The sequence below is a fragment of the Salminus brasiliensis genome, chromosome 20, assembly GCF_030463535.1.
Source record: "Salminus brasiliensis chromosome 20, fSalBra1.hap2, whole genome shotgun sequence".
Lineage (NCBI taxonomy): Eukaryota > Metazoa > Chordata > Actinopteri > Characiformes > Bryconidae > Salminus > Salminus brasiliensis.
In genome coordinates this window covers 909330-929544 of record NC_132897.1, presented here as the reverse complement: position 1 = coordinate 929544, position 20215 = coordinate 909330, and the positions used below count along the sequence as shown (strand labels likewise).

Genomic DNA, 20215 nt, shown 5'->3' with positions numbered 1-20215 from the left:
GTTTAGACCCACCTATTCATCCTACAACAGTTTAGCACCACCTATTCATCCTACAGCAGTTTAGCCCCACCTATTCATCCTACAGCAGTTTAGCCCCACCTATTCATCTTACAACAGTTTAGCTCCACCCAGTCAGCCTACAGCAGTTTAGACCCACCTATTCATCCTACAACAGTTTAGCACCACCTATTCATCCTACAGCAGTTTAGCCCCACCTATTCATCTTACAACAGTTTAGCTCCACCCAGTCAGCCTACAGCAGCTTAGACCCACCTATTCATCCTACAGCAGTTTAGCCCCACCCATTCAGCCTACAGCAGTTTAGCACAACCCATTCATCCTACAGCAGTTTAGCTCCACTCATTCAGCCTACAGCAGTTTAGCTCCACTCATTCAGCCTACAGCAGTTTAGCTCCACTCATTCATCCTACAGCAGTTTAGCCCCACCTATTCAGCCTACAAGAGTTTAGCTCCACCCATTCAGTATATGCCCCACCCATTCAGCCTACAGCAGTTTAGCTCCACCCATTCAGCCTACAGCTGTTTAGCCCCACCCATTCAGCCTACAGCAATTTAGCACCACCCATTCATCCTACAGCAGTTTAGTTCCACCCATTCAGCCTACAACAGTTTAGCTCCACCCATTCATCCTACAGCAGTTTAGCTCCACTCATTCAGCCTACAGCAGTTTAGCACCACCCATTCATCCTACAGCAGTTTAGTTCCACCCATTCAGCCTATAGCAGTTTAGCCCCACCCATTCAGCCTACAGCAGTTTAGCCCCACCCATTCAGCCTACAGCAGTTTAGCCCCACCCATTCATCCTACAGCAGTTTAGTTCCACCCATTCAGCCTATAGCAGTTTAGCCCCACCCATTCAGCCTACAGCAGTTTAGCCCCACCCATTCAGCCTACAGCAGTTTAGCCCTTTACACTGAAATGTAAGTAAAGTCAGAGTCTTTCAGGTGGCGCAACTATCTAAGCGTTCACACCACCATCAGGAAATTTCATGAACCCTGGTGTTACCACAACAGCTGGGCAGCCCAAAAGAAGGAAACACCTGGTAGCGCTGTGAGAACGTGTCCAGGTGGGCTGTATACTCCTCTAGCCATTTCTATTGGTCAGTGCTTTTCTATGGAGAGGCTGTGTGTGAACCTTAAAGCTTAAATCTGACTTCTAAATGAGCAGGTTATGAGGCATATCTGCATTGGAGCACACAGGGACGCCTGTGCTCAGGCTCGGTTTGATTACAGGGCTACTCACCCTCATTCCAAGTTCAATGTTTTCCCCGCCATAAACTTCCATCCCTGGGTCGAGAAGTCCGATTTCTCCAAAGTACTCTCGGTCCACCACAAACGAGCAGCCGATCATCGCAGGAGTCCTGGTTTAAAGACAGAGATAAAGAGAGAGAAATGCACTGCAGATCTGCTAGTGGTCTGACGTACAATCCCGAACTTCTCATGAAAGATTTACCTTCCATCCTACATAAAGAAAAAGACTCACAAACCATTAGCAAGTTCAACACTGTGCATTCTGGGACGCATGCTTCACCTCCAGGCAGGACTACAGGCAACGTCTAGCAGCTCCATCTTCAACACTGCACCAACAACCTTCTCCACTTTTACTTTTAAGGAATGATTTGGTGAAAACTGCAGTTAAAAGCTCAAGTAACTGAAGTTTATACTCCACTACAAAACTATACTGTTTGGACAAAAGTATTGGGACACCTGTGTATTTATTCGAGGGTATTAAAAAGAGTTGGTCCTGCTTTTGTTGGAGTAGCTATCTCTACTGTCCAGAGAAGAAGATTACCTGTTTTCCAGTCCATACACCCGTTCCCCAGTCAATCCACCCATTCCCTAGTCCATACACCCGTTCCCCAGTCAATCCACCCGTTCCCCAGTCCATACACCCGTTCCCCAGTCCATACACCCGTTCCCCAATCCACACACCCGTTCCCCAGTCCATACACCCGTTCCCCAGCCCATACACCCGTTCCCCAGTCCATCCACCCGTTCCCCAGTCAATCCACCCGTTCCCCAGTCCATACACCCGTTCCCCAGTCCATACACCCGTTCCCCAGCCCATACACCCGTTCCCCAGTCCATCCACCCGTTCCCCAGTCAATCCACCCACTCCCCAGCCCATACACCCGTTCCCCAGCCCATACACCCGTTCCCCAGTCAATCCACCCGTCCCTATGTCCATTTTAACATATTAACAGTGTAATTTGACTAGGTTAAGCCCCACTCATTCGGCCTATAGCACTTTAGCTCCACCCATTCAGCCCACAGCAGTTTAGCCCCGCCCATTCAGCTTACAGCAGTTTAGCCCCGCCCATTCAGCCTACAGCAGTTTCACAGTGAGGTTATAAAGAGAGAACACACACTGCAGTAAAAGTGGCTGGACTCTGTAAAGAACCTCAGAGGAGCTGAAAACTGCGGTATTTTATAGAAGCTGTTCTGTTGTCTGAAAACAGAAGAACATTCAAAGCAAACGTGCTCCAGAATCTCAGGGTGATTTTAAAACAGCTTGTGTTCTCCTATTATTTGTAAAGGTTTAAAAAGGAGGTGGAGGAGGCATCGCTTTTACTAATAACATGATTTTAGAGAAAAAAGAACACAAGGTTTCTTTGAGAGAAGCCCAAAAAATCTGTGTTTGGTTTGATGTGGAATCCAAACAAAAAAATACACACCCACCCACACACACACACACGTTTGTTTTTAGACACTGACAGGACATGGATTCATTGCTTATATAGTCTTACGTGTAAAAATATATACCTATGTGTCATAATAGTTTCCCTGTATATATATCTGTATATATGTATGTGTGTGTGTGTGTGTGTGTATTTACCTATGTATAGGTACTCCCCAGTCCATACACCCGTTCCCCAGTCCATACACCCGTTCACCAGTCCATTCACTCGTTTCCTAGTCGATGCACCCGTTCCCCAGTCCATACACCCGTTCCCCAGTCTATACACCAGTTCCTCAGTCAATCCACCTGTTCCCCAGTCCATACACCCGTTCCCCAGTACCTATGTATACTTATAGGTACTTACCTATGTATTCACATGTGTGTGTTTATATAAGTATCTATGGATAATTATATGCCCATTTGTATTATATTACTAATCACATGTATCTATATGTATTAATATATATTATTAATATTAAATTATTTATAATTATAATTATAAATTATACATTCAAATATAATATTAATAATACTATAAGGAATTAATTATATATCTCATATGTAGAACATATAACACCTGAAAGAGCCAGAAAGTGTTTGGTGTTGGTTTGTTTAAGTGTCAGGACATATGACTAATATGACTAATATAGGCAAAATGGGTGTGACTACACTGCTGTGTGAGCTGAAAGGGTGGAGCTAAAGTGCTAAAGTGGATGGGTCTATATATATATATATATATATATATATATATATATATATATACACATACATACATACATACAGGTACTTCCCTATATGCGTGTATATATATATATTCAGTCTATTCAGTCAATATAGTTTCACTTTCAGTCCAACTAACAGTGCAAAAATAACAATCAAACAATAAATATATAAATAAACAGTCTGTGAGCGAATATTATAAATAACCCATGGATCCAGCGAGCTGTGTTTTACAGCTGAAGATGCAGCGCAGAGAGTTGGATGAAAATCTGTACAGAAGTGATGCTGTAATGATTTCCAATAGCGGTTCACTGCAGACATACTGCAGCTGGGTCTACGGAAAACCTGGATTTCTGAGGCCGCAGAGACACTGCTGAAACGCACTGCCTGTTAGAAGTCATTTTTGATTTTCACTGGTTTTCAGTGCAGTAAGAAAACTCTCCACAGTGACAGGAAAGGTGTGATGGAAGGAAAATGGACGATGCCTTTAAAGACAGTTTTAAGTGTCTTTAAGGATAACAGAAGCTGCCTTAACAGAAAAAGAAAGCAGGGTCATAAAGAACACAGAAGCTGCCTGAAAGGAAAAAGAAATGTGTTTTTAAAGAAAAATGGAATGTGTCTTTAAGGAAAACTGCCTTTATCGCCTTAAAGGAAAACTGAAGCTGCATTGAAGAAAAATGCAAGATGATTTTAAGGAAAAGAGAAGCTGCCTTGACAGAAAATGAAGCTGGCATTAAAGAAAACTAAAGCTGCCTGTAACGAAACAGAAGCTGTCTGTATGGAAAAACAGAAGCAGCCTTTAAGGAAAACTGAAGCAAACTTTAAGGAAAACGGGAGCAGTCTTTAGGGAAAACTGAAAACTGAAGCAGCCTTTAAGGAAAACGAAAAACTGAAGCAAACTTTAAGGAAAACGGAAGCAGCCTTTAAAGAAAACTGAAAACTGAAGCAGTCTTTAGGGAAAACTGAAGCAGCCTTTAGGGAAAACTGAAAACTGAAGCAGTCTTTAGGGAAAATGGAAGCAGCCTTTAGGGAAAACCGAAGCAGCCTTTAGGGAAAACCGAAGCAGTCTTTAGGGAAAACTGAAAACTGAAGCAGCCTTTAGGGAAAACTGAAGCTGCCTTTAGGGAAAACTGAAAACTGAAGCAGTCTTTAGAGAAACCTGAAGCAGCCTTTAAGGAAAACCTGAAACTGAAGCAAACTTTAAGGAAAACTGAAGCAGCCTTTAAGGAAAACTGAAACAGTTGTTTATTCTCATTATATCAGTCCCTTGTGATCAGTATATTGCCACTGTAACACATTATTTATGATAACACTAATAATAAAAACTGAAATGAAATAAGACCTAAAGTATTAATGTCCTCTAAACACAGCCTTTGATACAGGATGCTCTTCCTTGCGCTTCGCTAAGCTGTTACAATCTGCCCTCAGCATTTAAACACTCCTTTTACTCGTCTAGTTTCAGTGAACAAAGATATGTTACATAATATTAGTGTCTGAATTTAGCTGTAAAGAACTTAACTGTAAAAACTCAGGAAAATTGACGAGGACTCTGGAATCTTTCATAGCCGTTTCTTGATGGATTCAGCTCAAAGAATGAAGGTCACTGTCAGGCTGTAGGTGTTTCTGGACAGTTGGAGAGAACAGCAACTCAACTGCAAATCATATCAAAGCCCTCGGCCTGGCAGTCAGTAAAGCCAGATATGAAGTGAAAGCAGGGGTCATCTGCAGTAATATTGGACCGGTCATGTTTCCCCTCTCCTCTGGACTGCCCATCTGGGTTATAAATAATAAATAGCACTTCTGCCAGTCCGATACTTTATCCCAGCTTTGGCAGCCTTGAACAGATTTCAGACCAGTGGAAAATATTGACAAGTACGCCAGGAGGCCAAACCAGAGTCCAGTTTCAGGACAGACAGAACTTCAGGCTTCAGCTCAGGGTCTGAAGGAAATCTGAAGGTATGTTCACCCAAAATAACATCTGATCACTGACAGGGGTGTGGATGTTTTCTGGAAACACTGGCCAGTTTGGGATAAGCTGCCTTTAAGGAAAACCAAAAACTGCCTTTAATGAAAACCAGAAGCAGCCTTTAAGGAAAAACAGAAGATGCATTTAAGACAAACAGACGCTGACTTTAAGGAAAATGGACACTGCCTTTAAGGAAAAACAAGAGATGCCTTTAAGACAAACAGACGCTGACTTTAACGAAAACCAGAAGCTGCCTTTAAGGAAAATGGATACTAGCTTTAACGAAAACCATAGGCTGCCTTTATGGAAAACCAGAGGCTGCCTTTACGGAAAACGGACACTGCCTTTAAGGAAAAACAGAAGCTGCGGTGCTGGTGGGTTGAAGCCGGGAAGATGGTGCTTCACTCCAGGCAGCAAAAATGGAGAACCTTTTTTTATGTGAACTTTTTTTATATAATATAAATCTGGCAGTTGTTCTTTATATTGTACCAGAATGTCACGATGAACAGACCAATAGAAATGCTCCACTTGGAATAAAATCTATATATAGATATATATCTAATATATAATGATAAATATAGATAACTGCTGTTAACAGCACTGTACGTCTGTAATCTGGTTCTAACTCTGTTCACAGTTAAATAAACACAAAAACACAAAAACAAAAGAAATAAATCATCAGAAATGTGCAACAGGTCTCTAAAACGGTAACATAGGTCTGTGGAATCACCGCTGATGGCTCTGCTCTGATTCAGGGAGGAAAAATGAAAGCAGGCAGAAATATGAAATATTAATCAGCCGTGTCCCTTCTCATTAATATTTCAGCCAACGTCTTCATGCATTAGGATGAAGCTGATTGGCTGCTTTTACCTGATGGGGGCGGTCTCGTCTCCTTTGTCCAGCCAGTCCTGAGGAGGGATGATGTACATGCACCACAGACCCCAGTTGTAGCCGTGGGCGGCGTTTGCGTACTGCTGCACCTCGAAGGTGTTGTATTTGATGTTGTCTATGGCTGGGAGGATGATCCGTGTGTGATCTTCCTTTACTCTGGCCAGGATTGGCTCAGCCCTGCACACGAGAGAGAGAGAGAGAGAGAGAGAGAGAGAATATTAGCTCTGGGAGATAACAAATGTTAGCGGTCATGCTGTAGGCTGTAAAAGAAGCAGAGTGTGTAGGTGAGCAGAATGCAGAGTGTGTGTTTGAACACTGATGGGACTGGATAGTGGAGCAGATTAGCTATGCACAAATAACAGCGTCCTGTATAAAAAGGGCCGATACTGTAGAATTCGAGCGCACTCAGAGACTCATATGGACTGATGTGATACTAGATGTGATGGTGGGTCAGTCAGGAGTATACTGTAGATGTGATGGTGGGTCAGGAGTGTACTGGAGATGTGATGGTGGGTCAATCAGGAGTGTACTGTAGACGTGATGGTGGGTCAGGAGTGTACTGTGGATGTGATGGTGGGTCAGGAGTGTACTGGAGATGTGATGGTGGGTCAATCAGGAGTGTACTGGAGATGTGATGGTGGGTCAATCAGGAGTGTACTGTAGATGTGATGGTGGGTCAGGAGTGTACTGTAGATGTGATGGTGGGTCAGGAGTGTGCTGTAGATGTGACGGTGGGTCAGTCAGGAATGTACTGGAGATGTGATTGTGGGACAGGAGTGCATTGTAGATGTGATGAAGGATCAGGAGCGTACTGTAGATGTGATGGTGGGTCAGGAGTGTACTGTAGATGTGTTGATGGGTCAGGGGCGTACTGTAGATGTGATGATGGGTCAGGAGTGTACTATAGATGTGATGGTGGGTCAGAAGCGTACTGTAGATGTGATGGTGGTTCAGTCAGGAGTGTACTGTAGATGTGATGTTGGTTCAGTCAGGAGTGTACTGTTGATGTGATGGTGGGTCAGGAGCGTACTGTAGATGTGATGGTGGGTCAGTCAGGAGCGTACTGTAGATGTGATGGTGGGTCAGGAGCGTACTGTAGATGTGATGGTGGTTCAGTCAGGAGTGTACTGTAGATGTGATGTTGGTTCATTCAGGAGTGTACTGTAGATGTGATGGTGGGTCAGTCAGGAGTGTACTGTTGATGTGATGGTGGGTCAGGAGCGTACTGTAGATGTGATGGTGGGTCAGGAGTGTACTGTAGATGTGATGGTGGGTCAGTCAGGAGCGTACTGTAGATGTGATGGTGGGTCAGGAGCGTACTGTAGATGTGATGGTGGTTCAGTCAGTAGTGTACTGTAGATGTGATGGTGGTTCAGTCAGGAGTGTACTGTAGATGTGATGGTGGGTCAGGAGTGTACTGTAGATGTGATGGTGGGTCAGGAGTGTACTGTAGATGTGATGGTGGGTCAGTCAGGAGTGTGCTGTAGATGTGATGGTGGGTCAGGAGTGTACTGTAGATGTGATGGTGGGTCAGGAGTGTACTGTAGATGTGATGGTGGGTCAGTCAGGAGTGTACTGTAGATGTGATGGTGGGTCAGGAGTGTACTGTAGATGTGATGGTGGGTCAGGAGTGTACTGTAGATGTGATGGTGGGTCAGTCAGGAGTGTACTGTAGATGTGATGGTGGGTCAGGAGTGTACTGTAGATGTGATAATAAAATCTAGTTAAGTTTTGATGTGGCTGATGTTTGCTGTTCTATAGAATTCACTCCTACAGTAGTAGGTGATTAATGTAAGATGAAATGGTAAAGAACGCTGTGTCTGGTGTGAAAGACACCATCAGTTCAACATGTGTGCAAATTAATCTCATGTCTGAATGAATCTCAGTGTGTGAAGGTCTTAAGAGTGATTTATCTCATTCGTCTAATCTCTCCATCACATCTCCTCCTTGTTGGCCTCCATCCTCTCCTGCAGGCGGTGTGTGAGAGATTTACGTGGTGGGGGTGACGACGGGTGGTGAGAGAGGGGCTTAAATACAGCTCTAAGTGGAGCCGACTGTAAAAACGCCATACTGAGGAGGTGCTTAATGGAAGTGTTCAACGAATATCAAAAAGGCAGTTAAAAGAAACTGCTTTATTCCTCAGCTCTCGGCACTGCTGCTCCTCCAGCTCCTCACTGAGGAACTGACGTTCTCACAAACTGAAACTAACCTTTTCTTGGCAGTTAACTGTTCATTTAATAAAGAACTTTATAGATTTACATAACCGTCAAACAGAGATAGCTAACAGCGTCCTTCACTGGAAAACAATGAATGGGGTTTCTAAACTGTGGTGGGTTGAACGGGTGGGGCTAAAGTTCTGTAAATTAAATGAGTGGGATTAAACTGCTGTAGGCTGAATGAGTGGAGTTAAACTGCTGTAGGTTGAATAGGTGGGACTAAACTGCTGTAGGTTAAACAGATGGAGCTAAACTGCTGTAGGCTGAATGGGTGGGGCTAAACTGCTATAGGCTAAATAGGTGGGGCTAAACTTTAGTAGGTCGAATGGGTGGAGTTAAAGTGCTGTAGGTTGAATAGGTGGGACTAAACTGCTGTAGGTTAAACAGATGGAGCTAAACTGCTGTAGGCTGAATGGGTGGGGCTAAACTGCTATAGGCTAAATAGGTGAGGCTAAACTTTAGTAGGTCAAATGGGTGGAGTTAAAGTGCTGTAGGTTGAATAGGTGGGGCTAAACTGCTGTAGGTTAAACAGATGGAGCTAAACTGCTGTAGGCTGAATGGGTGGGGCTAAACTGCTATAGGCTAAATAGGTGGGGCTAAACTTTAGTAGGTCGAATGGGTGGAGTTAAAGTGCTGTAGGTTGAATAGGTGGGGCTAAACTGCTGTAGGTTGAATAGGTGGGGCTAAACTGCTGTAGGCTGAATGGGTGGGGCTAAACTGCTGTAGGATGAATTGAGGTCGTAACACCCTGCATGTTTCAGTGAATCCAGTTTTAATGGATTTAATAGATCCAAACTCTGGTAGAACCGTGTCTCAGGCATCAGGCAGCGTCTTCATCACCATTAGGTGAAGAACTTTCTGTGAGGAGCTTTTATTATTAGAGCTTCAGACGTCTGCTTCCCTTCACCTCCATTGTAGAACCACAGCTCTGAGAATTTCACACCAAACTCACTCTGAATGACTCTGTTCTCATCTCATTTCATTATGCAGAGAATTTAGAACGTTAATAGTGAATTAGCATTAGCGGCGCTAGGCTGAGAGACTTGCTACTTTGCCAACCTTGCAAACTCACAGCATCCATCTCTCTCTGTCCTTGAGCTGCTAGCGTGGAAGCCAGGACTCGCTGCATGTGAAAGTGTGAAGCGCCGAGTTCCCTCAGGAGCCCCGCACTGAGCTATAAAAAACACATGCAGGACGGCAGCTGATATACGAGGACACACTCTCCACTCCGGGTCCTGTACACTTCCCAAAGTGGGTGAAGAACATAACTTCTGGTAGAAACTCTCGCCTCCCCATTATCCACATGTATTAGTGTTTGATCTCACCCCAATAAACACTTAATTGTTAGTAGAGCTAAAACACACACTTCCATAAAAAACAGATTACCATCCTCAACACGGTGGAGACAGAAGGAGTTTGAATGGAAAGTGGGTGGTGTTTATGATATGCTGAGTAAACTGACATTTCTTTATTGCACCATAATTTTCCACAATGTACTAAATTCTCCATCAAACACCATTACTCCTCACTAAACACTAATATTCTCTACTAAACTCCACTGTTCTTAATTAAAACAACACCATTCTCCAATAAACACCATCATTCTCCACTACAAACCACTGTTCTCTACCACCAAAACAATCATTCTCTACCAAACACCATCATTTTTATCTGAACACCATCATCTTTCATAAAATATTGATATTCTCCACCATCTTTCTTCACTAAACACCATGATTTACTACAAAACACCGTCATTGTCCAATTAACAGCATCATTCTCCACCAAACACTATCATTTTTATCTCAACACCATCATTCTCCAATAAATACCATCATTCTCCAAACATCATCATTCTCTAAAATACCATCATTCTACGCCATTATGTGTCACCAAACACCACAATTATCCATCAAACACCATAATTTACTACAAAACACCATTCTTATCCAATAAACACCATCATTCTCCACCAAGCACCATTCTTCACCAAATACCATCATTTACTACAAAACACCATCAGTCACCACCAAACACCATATATTCTCCACCAAACACCATCATTCTCTAAAAATACTATCATTCTCCACCAAACACCATCATTCTTTATCAAACACCATCATTCTCCACCAAAACCCATCATTCTCCACTAAACACCATCATTCTCCACTAAACACCATCATCCTCCACTATACACCATCATTCTCCACCAAACACCATCATTTACTACAAAACACCATCACTCTCCACCAAACACCATCATCCTCTACTATACACCATCATTCTCCACCAAACACCATCATTCTCCAAACATCATCATTCTCTAAAATACCATCATTCTACGCCATTATGTGTCACCAAACACCACAATTATCCATCAAACACCATAATTTACTACAAAACACCATTCTTATCCAATAAACACCATCATTCTCCACCAAGCACCATTCTTCACCAAATACCATCATTTACTACAAAACACCATCAATCACCACCAAACACCATATATTCTCCACCAAACACCATCATTCTCTAAAAATACCATCATTATCCACCAAACACCATCATTCTTTATCAAACACCATCATTCTCCACCAAAACCCATCATTCTCCACTAAACACCATCATTCTCCACTAAACACCATCATTCTCCACTAAACACCATCATCCTCCACTATACACCATCATTCTCCACCAAACACCATCATTTACTACAAAACACCATCACTCTCCACCAAACACCATCATCCTCCACTACACACCATCATCCTCTACTTTACACCATCATTCTCCACCAAACACCATCATTCTCCAATAAACACCATCATACTCCATCAAACACCATAATTTACTACAAAACACCATCACTCTCCACCAAACACCATCATTCTCCAATAAACACCATCATACTCCATCAAACACCATAATTTACTACAAAACACCATTCTTATCCAATAAACACCATCATTCTCCACCAAACACCATTCTTCACCAAATACCATCATTTACTACAAAACACCATCAGTCACCACCAAACACCATATATTCTCCACCAAACACCATCATTCTCTAAAAATACCATCATTATCCACCAAACACCATCATTCTTTATCAAACACCATCATTCTCCACCAAAACCCATCATCCTCCACTATACACCATCATTCTCCACCAAACACCATCATTTACTACAAAACACCATCACTCTCCACCAAACACCATCATCCTCCACTACACACCATCATCTTCTACTATACACCATCATTCTCCACCAAACACCATCATTCTCCAATAAACACCATCATACTCCATCAAACACCATCATTTACTACAAAACACCATCACTCTCCACCAAACACCATCATTCTCCAATAAACACCATCATACTCCATCAAACACCATAATTTACTACAAAACACCATTCTTATCCAATAAACACCATCATTCTCCACCAAACACCATTCTTCACCAAATACCATCATTTAACTACAAAACACCATCAGTCACCACCAAACACCATATATTCTCCACCAAACACCATCATTCTCTAAAAATACCATCATTCTCCACCAAACACCATCATTCTTTATCAAACACCATCATTCTCCACCAAAACCCATCATTCTCCACTAAACACCATCATCCTCCACTATACACCATCATTCTCCACCAAACACCATCATTTCCTACAAAACACCATCACTCTCCACCAAACACCATCATCCTCCACTATACACCATCATTCTCCACCAAACACCATCATTCTCCAATAAACACCATCATACTCCATCAAACACCATCATTTACTACAAAACACCATCACTCTCCACCAAACACCATCATTCTCCAATAAACACCATCATACTCCATCAAACACCATAATTTACTACAAAACACCATTCTTATCCAATAAACACCATCATTCTCCACCAAACACCATTCTTCACCAAATACCATCATTTAACTACAAAACACCATCAGTCACCACCAAACACCATATATTCTCCACCATACACCATCATTCTCTAAAAATACCATCATTCTCCACCAAACACCATCATTCTTTATCAAACACCATCATTCTTTATCAAACACCATCATTCTCCACTAAACACCATCATTCTCCACTAAACATCATCATCCTCCACTACACTCCATCATTCTCCACCAAACACCATCATCCTCCACTACACACCATCATCCTCTACTATACACCATCATTCTCCACCAAACACCATCATTCTCCAATAAACACCATCATACTCCATCAAACACCATCATTTACTACAAAACACCATCACTCTCCACCAAACACTATCATTCTCCACCAAACACCACTAATTACTACAAAACACCATTCTCCATCATTATTTGTCACCAAACACTATCATTGTCACCGAACACTACCGTCATTCTCCAATGAACACCATCATTCTCCACCAACCATCCTCGTTCTCCAACTGAACAAACTCCCCCAACCTTGCTGGGCCGTGTTCTCTGACTCAGCTGTGGTTCTGCAGCAGTTCAGTACGACAGTGTTAGGTGTTTATATTACCCGAGTATTCAAACTCTTTCCAAACAGTGAGCGGTAAAGGCCGAGCCACGCACTCCGTCTGATCTGCCGAGTAAACCCTGATCCCTATCTCGCACTGTGCTTGACTTTATGTGTCATCTTCTGCGGCACAGCCACGCTATCAGCCCTGCCGCTCTCCCTTTACAGATAGCTCAGGAACACACTCCTTAGAGATTACCCCTCCATTCTCCGCCACTGATGAAATTCCTGCGTGACATATCTGGAATTAGGAAACTTTCTCTCATGTGCCTCTATCAGATAATGGAATCTCGCCTCATTTACGGCCCCATGAACTGCCTGGTCCCAAGGTGCTCCCAATGGTGCCTGTTTAAAAAGCTACTCTGCCCGACTAAACGAAGCCAAACGTTCCATCAAGCTGTTTTCCTCAGGAAGAGAGGGAGCTGATTTCTTTTCCATGCTGTTTTTAAGTACATTATAGATCTCCGGAGCCGCCCCAAAGGCAGAGAGAGTGTTATCGCCTTTGGGCGTGCTATAGACTGTCACAGTAAAGCTGGCTTCCTCATCCCGTTAAAACCCAGCTGCCTCTTGGGCTCTGAGCACTGCAGAAGGTTTGCACCGACCGGCGAGAAGAATCAGATCTCATTTTTGCTGTAAATATAAAATAATGATTCTCCTCCCGAGAGCCCGACTCCAGTATTTACACAGGCTAATGAAGGAAGCCATGCATTAATGTGCTAATTAGTGTTCTAATCACTCTGGAACTTGTGAGGGCACTCCAGCTGCAATTCGATCGGTACTACACCACAACAAGAGTTTTACGGCTTGGAACGGTGCGGGATTGTGGATAAGCTTCTACAAAGCTTTCTCCAAGACGTGTTCCTTGTATTTGAGGAAGCATTTAACCAGTGAAAGAACCACTTAAGCACTCAAAGAACCACTGATTTTAGTGTAGAACCCGTTAAGAACCGTCTAAAGAAGGACATATGGTTCCACAAAGAACCTTTTTAGTAAACCATTCTTCAACATGCAACACATGGAGCACAGCTGTGGACCAGCCCGGGGAACCTGATAGAGAGTGTGAAGAACCCTCTGAAAAGTTTAAAGAACCTGCAGTTAATGTAATGCTTTAAAGGTTCGAGGACAAAATCTTTGTTGGAGAAGTACTTTTGGTTCCACAAGTGAATGGAACCCATGAAGAACTCCTAAAAAGCTTTTCCTACACAATGCAACTAAAGAAGTACTTTTGGTTCTAGTACAAAGAACTTCAGAAGACTGTTCCTTAGAGCAGGGGTTCTCAAACTGTCCATGCAGAACAACTGTGAAATTAAAGGTTCTAAGAAACAATACATTTGTTGGAGAAGTGCTTTTGGTTCCACAAGTGGCTGGAACCCACAAAGGACTCCTAAAAATGGCTGCCAAAAAGCTTTTTCTTCACAGTGCAGCTGAAGAAGATCTTCTGGAACTTGTCAGTAGACGGTTCCTTAGAGCAGGGGTTCTTAAACTGTCCAGAGTTTCTTCCAACCCAGCAAAGAGGACGCTTGCAGAACAACTGTGGAAGCCCTGAGAACCAGATTGAGAACCACGATTTAGGAGAACCTATTCTGAGAATGTGAGATGTTGATCGTGAAGAACTTACTTGGAAAGTTTAAAGAACCTGCACACTCAGAAGAACGCACTGGTTGAAGATGAACCTGTCAATTGACGGTTCTTTAGAGCAAGGGTTCTCAAATAGTTGAAAGTTTTGATCCAACCCAACGAAGAGGACACATGGAGAACGAGTGTGAAGTATTTGGAGGCCTGGAGGACTAGTTTGAGAACCACTGTTTTAGAGTGCCGCAATGAGATGTTGAGTGTAAAGAACCTTTTAACAGTAAAGGACTTCACTGTAGTGATGTAAAGGTTCTAGGAAAAAATACATTTGAGAAGTGCTTTTGGTTCCACAAGTGGATGGAACCCACAAAAGAGTCCTAAAAATAAGGTTGCTAAAAAGCAAAGGAAGTACTTTTGGAACTTGTCAGTAGATGGTACCTTAGAGCAGGGGTACAACAAAGAGGACACATGCAGAACAACTGTGACCAGACGGAGAACCACAGTTTAGGAGAACCTATTCTGAGATGTTGATTGTGAAAACCCTTTTAAAAGTAAAGAACTTCACTGTAATTATGTTAAGTTCTAAGAAGAACACACAGGTTGAAGAAGTACTTCCAGTGGATGGTTCTTTGGAGCAGTAGTTCTCAAATAGTCCAGAGTTTTTGTGCAACACATGGAGCACCATTGAGAACCATTTGGAGGCCCTGAGGGCTGGTTTGAGAACCAGTGCTTTAGAGACCCCCTTCTGGCAATGCGACGAGATCTTGAGTTAAAAGAAGCCTCTTTCAAAACTGAGTTCCTCAGCAGAACTTTTTTCCTGGGTGTCAGTATAGGCTAATATGGACAACATATGGACAAAAGTATTGGGACACCTGCTCATTCACTGTTTCTTCTGAAATCAAGGCTATTAAAAAGGGTTGCTGTGAGGATCTGATTGCATTCAGCAACAAGAGCATTAGTGGGGTCAGGATGCTGGATGATGATCACCACCCCACCTCTTCATCCCCAACTCATCCCATCCAAAAGTGCTGGATGGAGATCCATCACCATCATTCCAGAGAACACAGTTCTTCCACTGCTCCACAGCTCCTCAATGCTGGGGGGCTTTATACCCCTCTAGGCAGCACGGAGCCAATAGGGTCATGATGTTGATCTGCTCCAGAGAATCCTATTCTATTGGCAGTACGTCTCTACAGGGAAGGAGCTGATTGTGATGTGTAAATATTTCACTTTTGGTAAATCTGGCTGTGCAAAAACAGCGTCAGAAACAATCAAGGCTAACATCTTAGTGGAGAGCACTTCAAGCTCAAAGGAACCTAATTATCCTTTACAGAAATAAAACCAGATAATCTCGGATAAATGCTGGACAGAGTGAAGCAGACGGCGAGTGTAAATAAACCTGAGCGGATCTGCCCATTTCTCCAAAGACCGTGTGGAAACTTTCCCTCTAAGTGCTTCTTGAACATCCAGCCATTCAAACACAGCCGTATTGATTATTTTTTCATTAAAAGCTCTCGACGTCTGCTGAAAGAAACCAAATGTCCTTTACAAACCCTGAACCCGGCCAGTTCTACTCTTAATGAAGAGCCCGAGGCTCTTCTGCAGTGTACTTCCGCAGCAAGGGCTCGTACTAAAAGGAGGCGTTAGATCAGTTTTCTTTATGAGGCAGTTATGAGCTGTAATCAGATCTCACCCCAGAGACGATCATAAAGCCTCTTCATCACCAGCTTCAGCTTATCTCTCACCACACTCTCCCTCCACCACTAGCACCTCTTTCACTGCACTGTAACCCTAACTGAACCAGTCTTTTTCCCATTTAACCAGTGATGGTGGTATCACTGGCCTAGGCAACCACATAGCAACACTATAGCAACCACCTGGGATTCAATACATATAAATATACACAATATGGACAAAAAGTATTGGGACACCTGCTCATTCATTTAAAGGAGTAACTGTCTCTACTGTCCAGAGAAGAAGACTTTCTACTAGATTTTGGAGAAGGAGCATTGCTGTGAGAATTTGATTGCATTCAGCCACAAGAGTATTTGTTAGTGAGGTCAGGATGTTGGATGATGATCACCACCCCACCTCATCATCCCCAACTCATCCCATCTAAAAGTACTGGATGGAGCTCCTCCACCATCATTCCAGAGAACACAGTTCTTCCACTGCTCCACAGCTTCTCAATGCTGGGGGGCTTTATACCCCCTCTAGTCCACGCCTGGCATTAGGCAGCATGGTGCCAACAGCTCCAGAGAGTCCTATTCTATTGGTCGTACTTCTCTACAGGGATCTGACACCAGTGTTTTTTCCATTTAACTAGTGATGGTAGTACGACTGGCCTAGGCAACCATACAGCAACACTATATCAACCATCTGGGATTCCATAGCAACCACTTAATAACACCAAAGCAGCCACCTGGGATCCAGCTAGATAGCAACCAGCTAGATAGCAAAGACACCACCACAATCACCATTTGACTTCCGCCTTTACCCCATCCATGCAGCACACACATACACACTAGTGAGGACACACACACACCTACACACACACACACACACACACACAGCAGATAGTGAGTGCATGTCTCTGGAGCGGTGGTACCCAGGAAGCATTAAGGCTAAGGGCCTTGCTCAGGGGCCAAACAGTGGCAGCTTGGCCAACCTGGGTATCAAACCCACAACCCTGTCATTAACGACCCAGCTTACAACACTAAGGACATACCATAGCAACCACGTAGCAACAGCCTAACGCAAACATGGCTCTAACCACTGAGTCACCACTGGCCCCTGTTTAGTAACACCTGGGATACCATAGCAACCGCTTAGCAACACCATATTGACAACCTAGCAATCATTTAACAACACCATACCAGACACCTGGGATACAATAGCAACCACCTAGCAACATCATGTCAACAACCAAGCACTAATTTAACAACACCACATCAGATACCAGGGATACCATAGCAACCACCTAGTAATCACTTAACAGCACCACAGCAACATCTTGGGATACCACAGAAACCACTCAGCAACACTATGGTAACCACCTTTTTGTCAAATACCAATACTTTTACCAATACTTTTGTCAAATACTTGTTCTGCGTCATCGTCCTCATGAATATCAGTTATCTTCACCCTTCTCCTCTACTCGGTCTCCTCCTGTTTGTTTAATGGAAAACAAAAGCACAGAAAACGGGTCCAGCTCTGCCGCCTGCCTCCAGACAGCTGGGTCACCAGTCTGCTAACGCTTCTATTAAAACGTCTCGAGGGAAATACCATCAAACGAATGAAGCGCAGTCAGCTGCACAGCCGAAGCTGTTATGATACGTGATTTAATAAAGGACTGAGGGGAAATGGATTTAAACACTGCTGTCTCTGCTGACCGCTGTATTGATGTAAGAGTTCATTTGAATCAATGTTATCAATAGTATATTGAAAAAAACGATTGATTGGCATGTGAAGTGCTGTGGAAACTAAGGATGTGTTTATACTACAGTAGTTCAGTTCCCTTGACTGAAAAGGTCACATGACTCTCTACAGGGACTAGACAAGACTTCTGTGTGTGTGCATTTGCACATCTGTGTCAGCAATTGGTGCAACCCTAAGTAGCTGAATGCATTCATTAGAAGGGGTGTCCACAGACTTTTGGACATGTAGTGTATGTTAAATGTAGCAGCGGAAACAAGAGAACACTAATGCTAAGGTCAGCATAGCTGCCGCATTTGCATTTATTTGAATATGTAAATCACACAATGTAACTAATCTCATAATTACCAGCACAAATATGAGTAGGCATGTACTCCACACTTCAGCGGCCTTTTAATTGTTCTTCTAATGAACCAGATAAATGATAGACTAATGTTTTCTATTCAGGCTCCACCCACAAGCAATCAAATGCAATCAAATCCTCACAGCAATGCTCCTTCAACTCTTTTTAATACCCTTGATTTAATCTTGTGTACTTATAATACTTCATATGTATGATATATATATTCGACTATATGTAATATTGTGCCTCAAATATATATATATATTTATATACAGCTCCAGAAATAATTAAGAGACCACCCTACATAATCTACATAATGAGACCACCCTACATAATGTCCCATATTTATACATATAGTTCTCCTGTACATGTATATACATATGTCTAATGTGCACTATATAAACATATATATATATCAGCATTTCTAAAAACACTACAAAGTCAGCAGCAATTCTGATGATTGTTTTTCTCATTTTCTTACAAAGTCAGGACATTCCTGTCCTTAAAATATACAAAACACACACACACACACACACTTTTTAAACCCCCCCTTTCCCGCGAACTAAAAGCGCAGCTGACTGTTCTAACAAGGTCACTCCTCACCCCGGCCCATCCATCTCACTTATCACTCCCAGTGCCAGTTCACATTACCATAATATGAACAATAGGATGTATTTGCACCCTCAGCTTATGAATATATTTATAGCTGCAGTTATCAAATCCACCCCGGCCAGGGGGAGGCCTGGGTCTTACCTGCTCTACATAATTCATATCTACGCTGAAGAATAATCTTTACTGGTCGCTCAGGTCACAGCCGACGCGTGGGAGCACAGGGACTGATGGGGAATAAACACATGGGAAAAAAATGATCAAATACACAGCTGGAGCTGGAAATCCCACCTACTGAACACAAACACACACTCTGGGCTTGTGGAGCGTAATGTACACACACGCTGTACACACAGCACGCCAGGTGGCTACAGCAGAGGCTTATTCCACACAGTGAGGCAGCACGATAAGGACAAAATATCATACTGCTTTAATATTGCTATATATTGGTACATCAGTGCAGTATATCTGATTACACTGGTTTATCAGTTTCAGATCAACATCATGACCCTATTGGCTCCATGCTGCCTAATAATACCAGGCGTGGGCTAGAGGGGTATGGTGATTATCCTGACCTCACTTACACTCCTGACCTCACTGAATGCAATCAAATCCTCACAGCAATGCTCCTTAAATATTTTGTAGAAAGCCTTTTTCCCTGGACAGTTGAGACAGTTACTCCAATAAAAGCAGGATCAACCCTATTTTAAAATTAATGAGCAGGTGTCCCAATACTTTTGGCAAATACTTGTTCTGCGTCATCGTCCTCATGAATATCCCTTAACTTGACCCTCCTTGTCTCCTCCTGTTTGTTTAATGGAAAACAAAAGCACAGAAAACGGGTCCGGCTCTGCCGTCCGCTATCAGACAGCTGGGTCACCAGTCTGCTATTAAACCACGCTTCTATTAAAACGAGGGAAATTCAGATAATTTTAGATTATTCTGCAGGTTAGATTACAACTTTATCAAAAAATTTAAGATTAATATCTATTCTGTATATAAAGGTGTAAAGTAATTATGTAAATATCAATAATAAATAGGTACTTATTACATCATAAGCCTAAAAAAATACAAACATTATATATATATGTTTGTTTGTTTATATATATATATGTATACATACATAAACAAACTAACGTACAGGAACTAGCTTTGGGGACTGAAAATGCAGGCCCCTTGCAGAGTGTCCTTTTAGAAGTTGGTGGTGAAGG

General features: G+C 42.7%; 1 protein-coding gene across 1 annotated transcript in view; it reads right to left on the bottom strand.

The window, feature by feature from the left end:
• Window positions 1–20215, bottom strand: part of galnt9 (polypeptide N-acetylgalactosaminyltransferase 9) — a 106826-nt gene that overhangs the window by 33781 nt on the left and 52830 nt on the right. Inside the window, exons 6-7 of the mRNA XM_072664896.1 lie at window positions 6257–6454; window positions 1264–1381 (exon numbers count right to left, since the gene is read on the bottom strand). Coding sequence (XP_072520997.1) covers window positions 1264–1381; window positions 6257–6454 — 316 coding nt within the window. The remainder of the gene's footprint in view (window positions 1–1263; window positions 1382–6256; window positions 6455–20215) is intronic.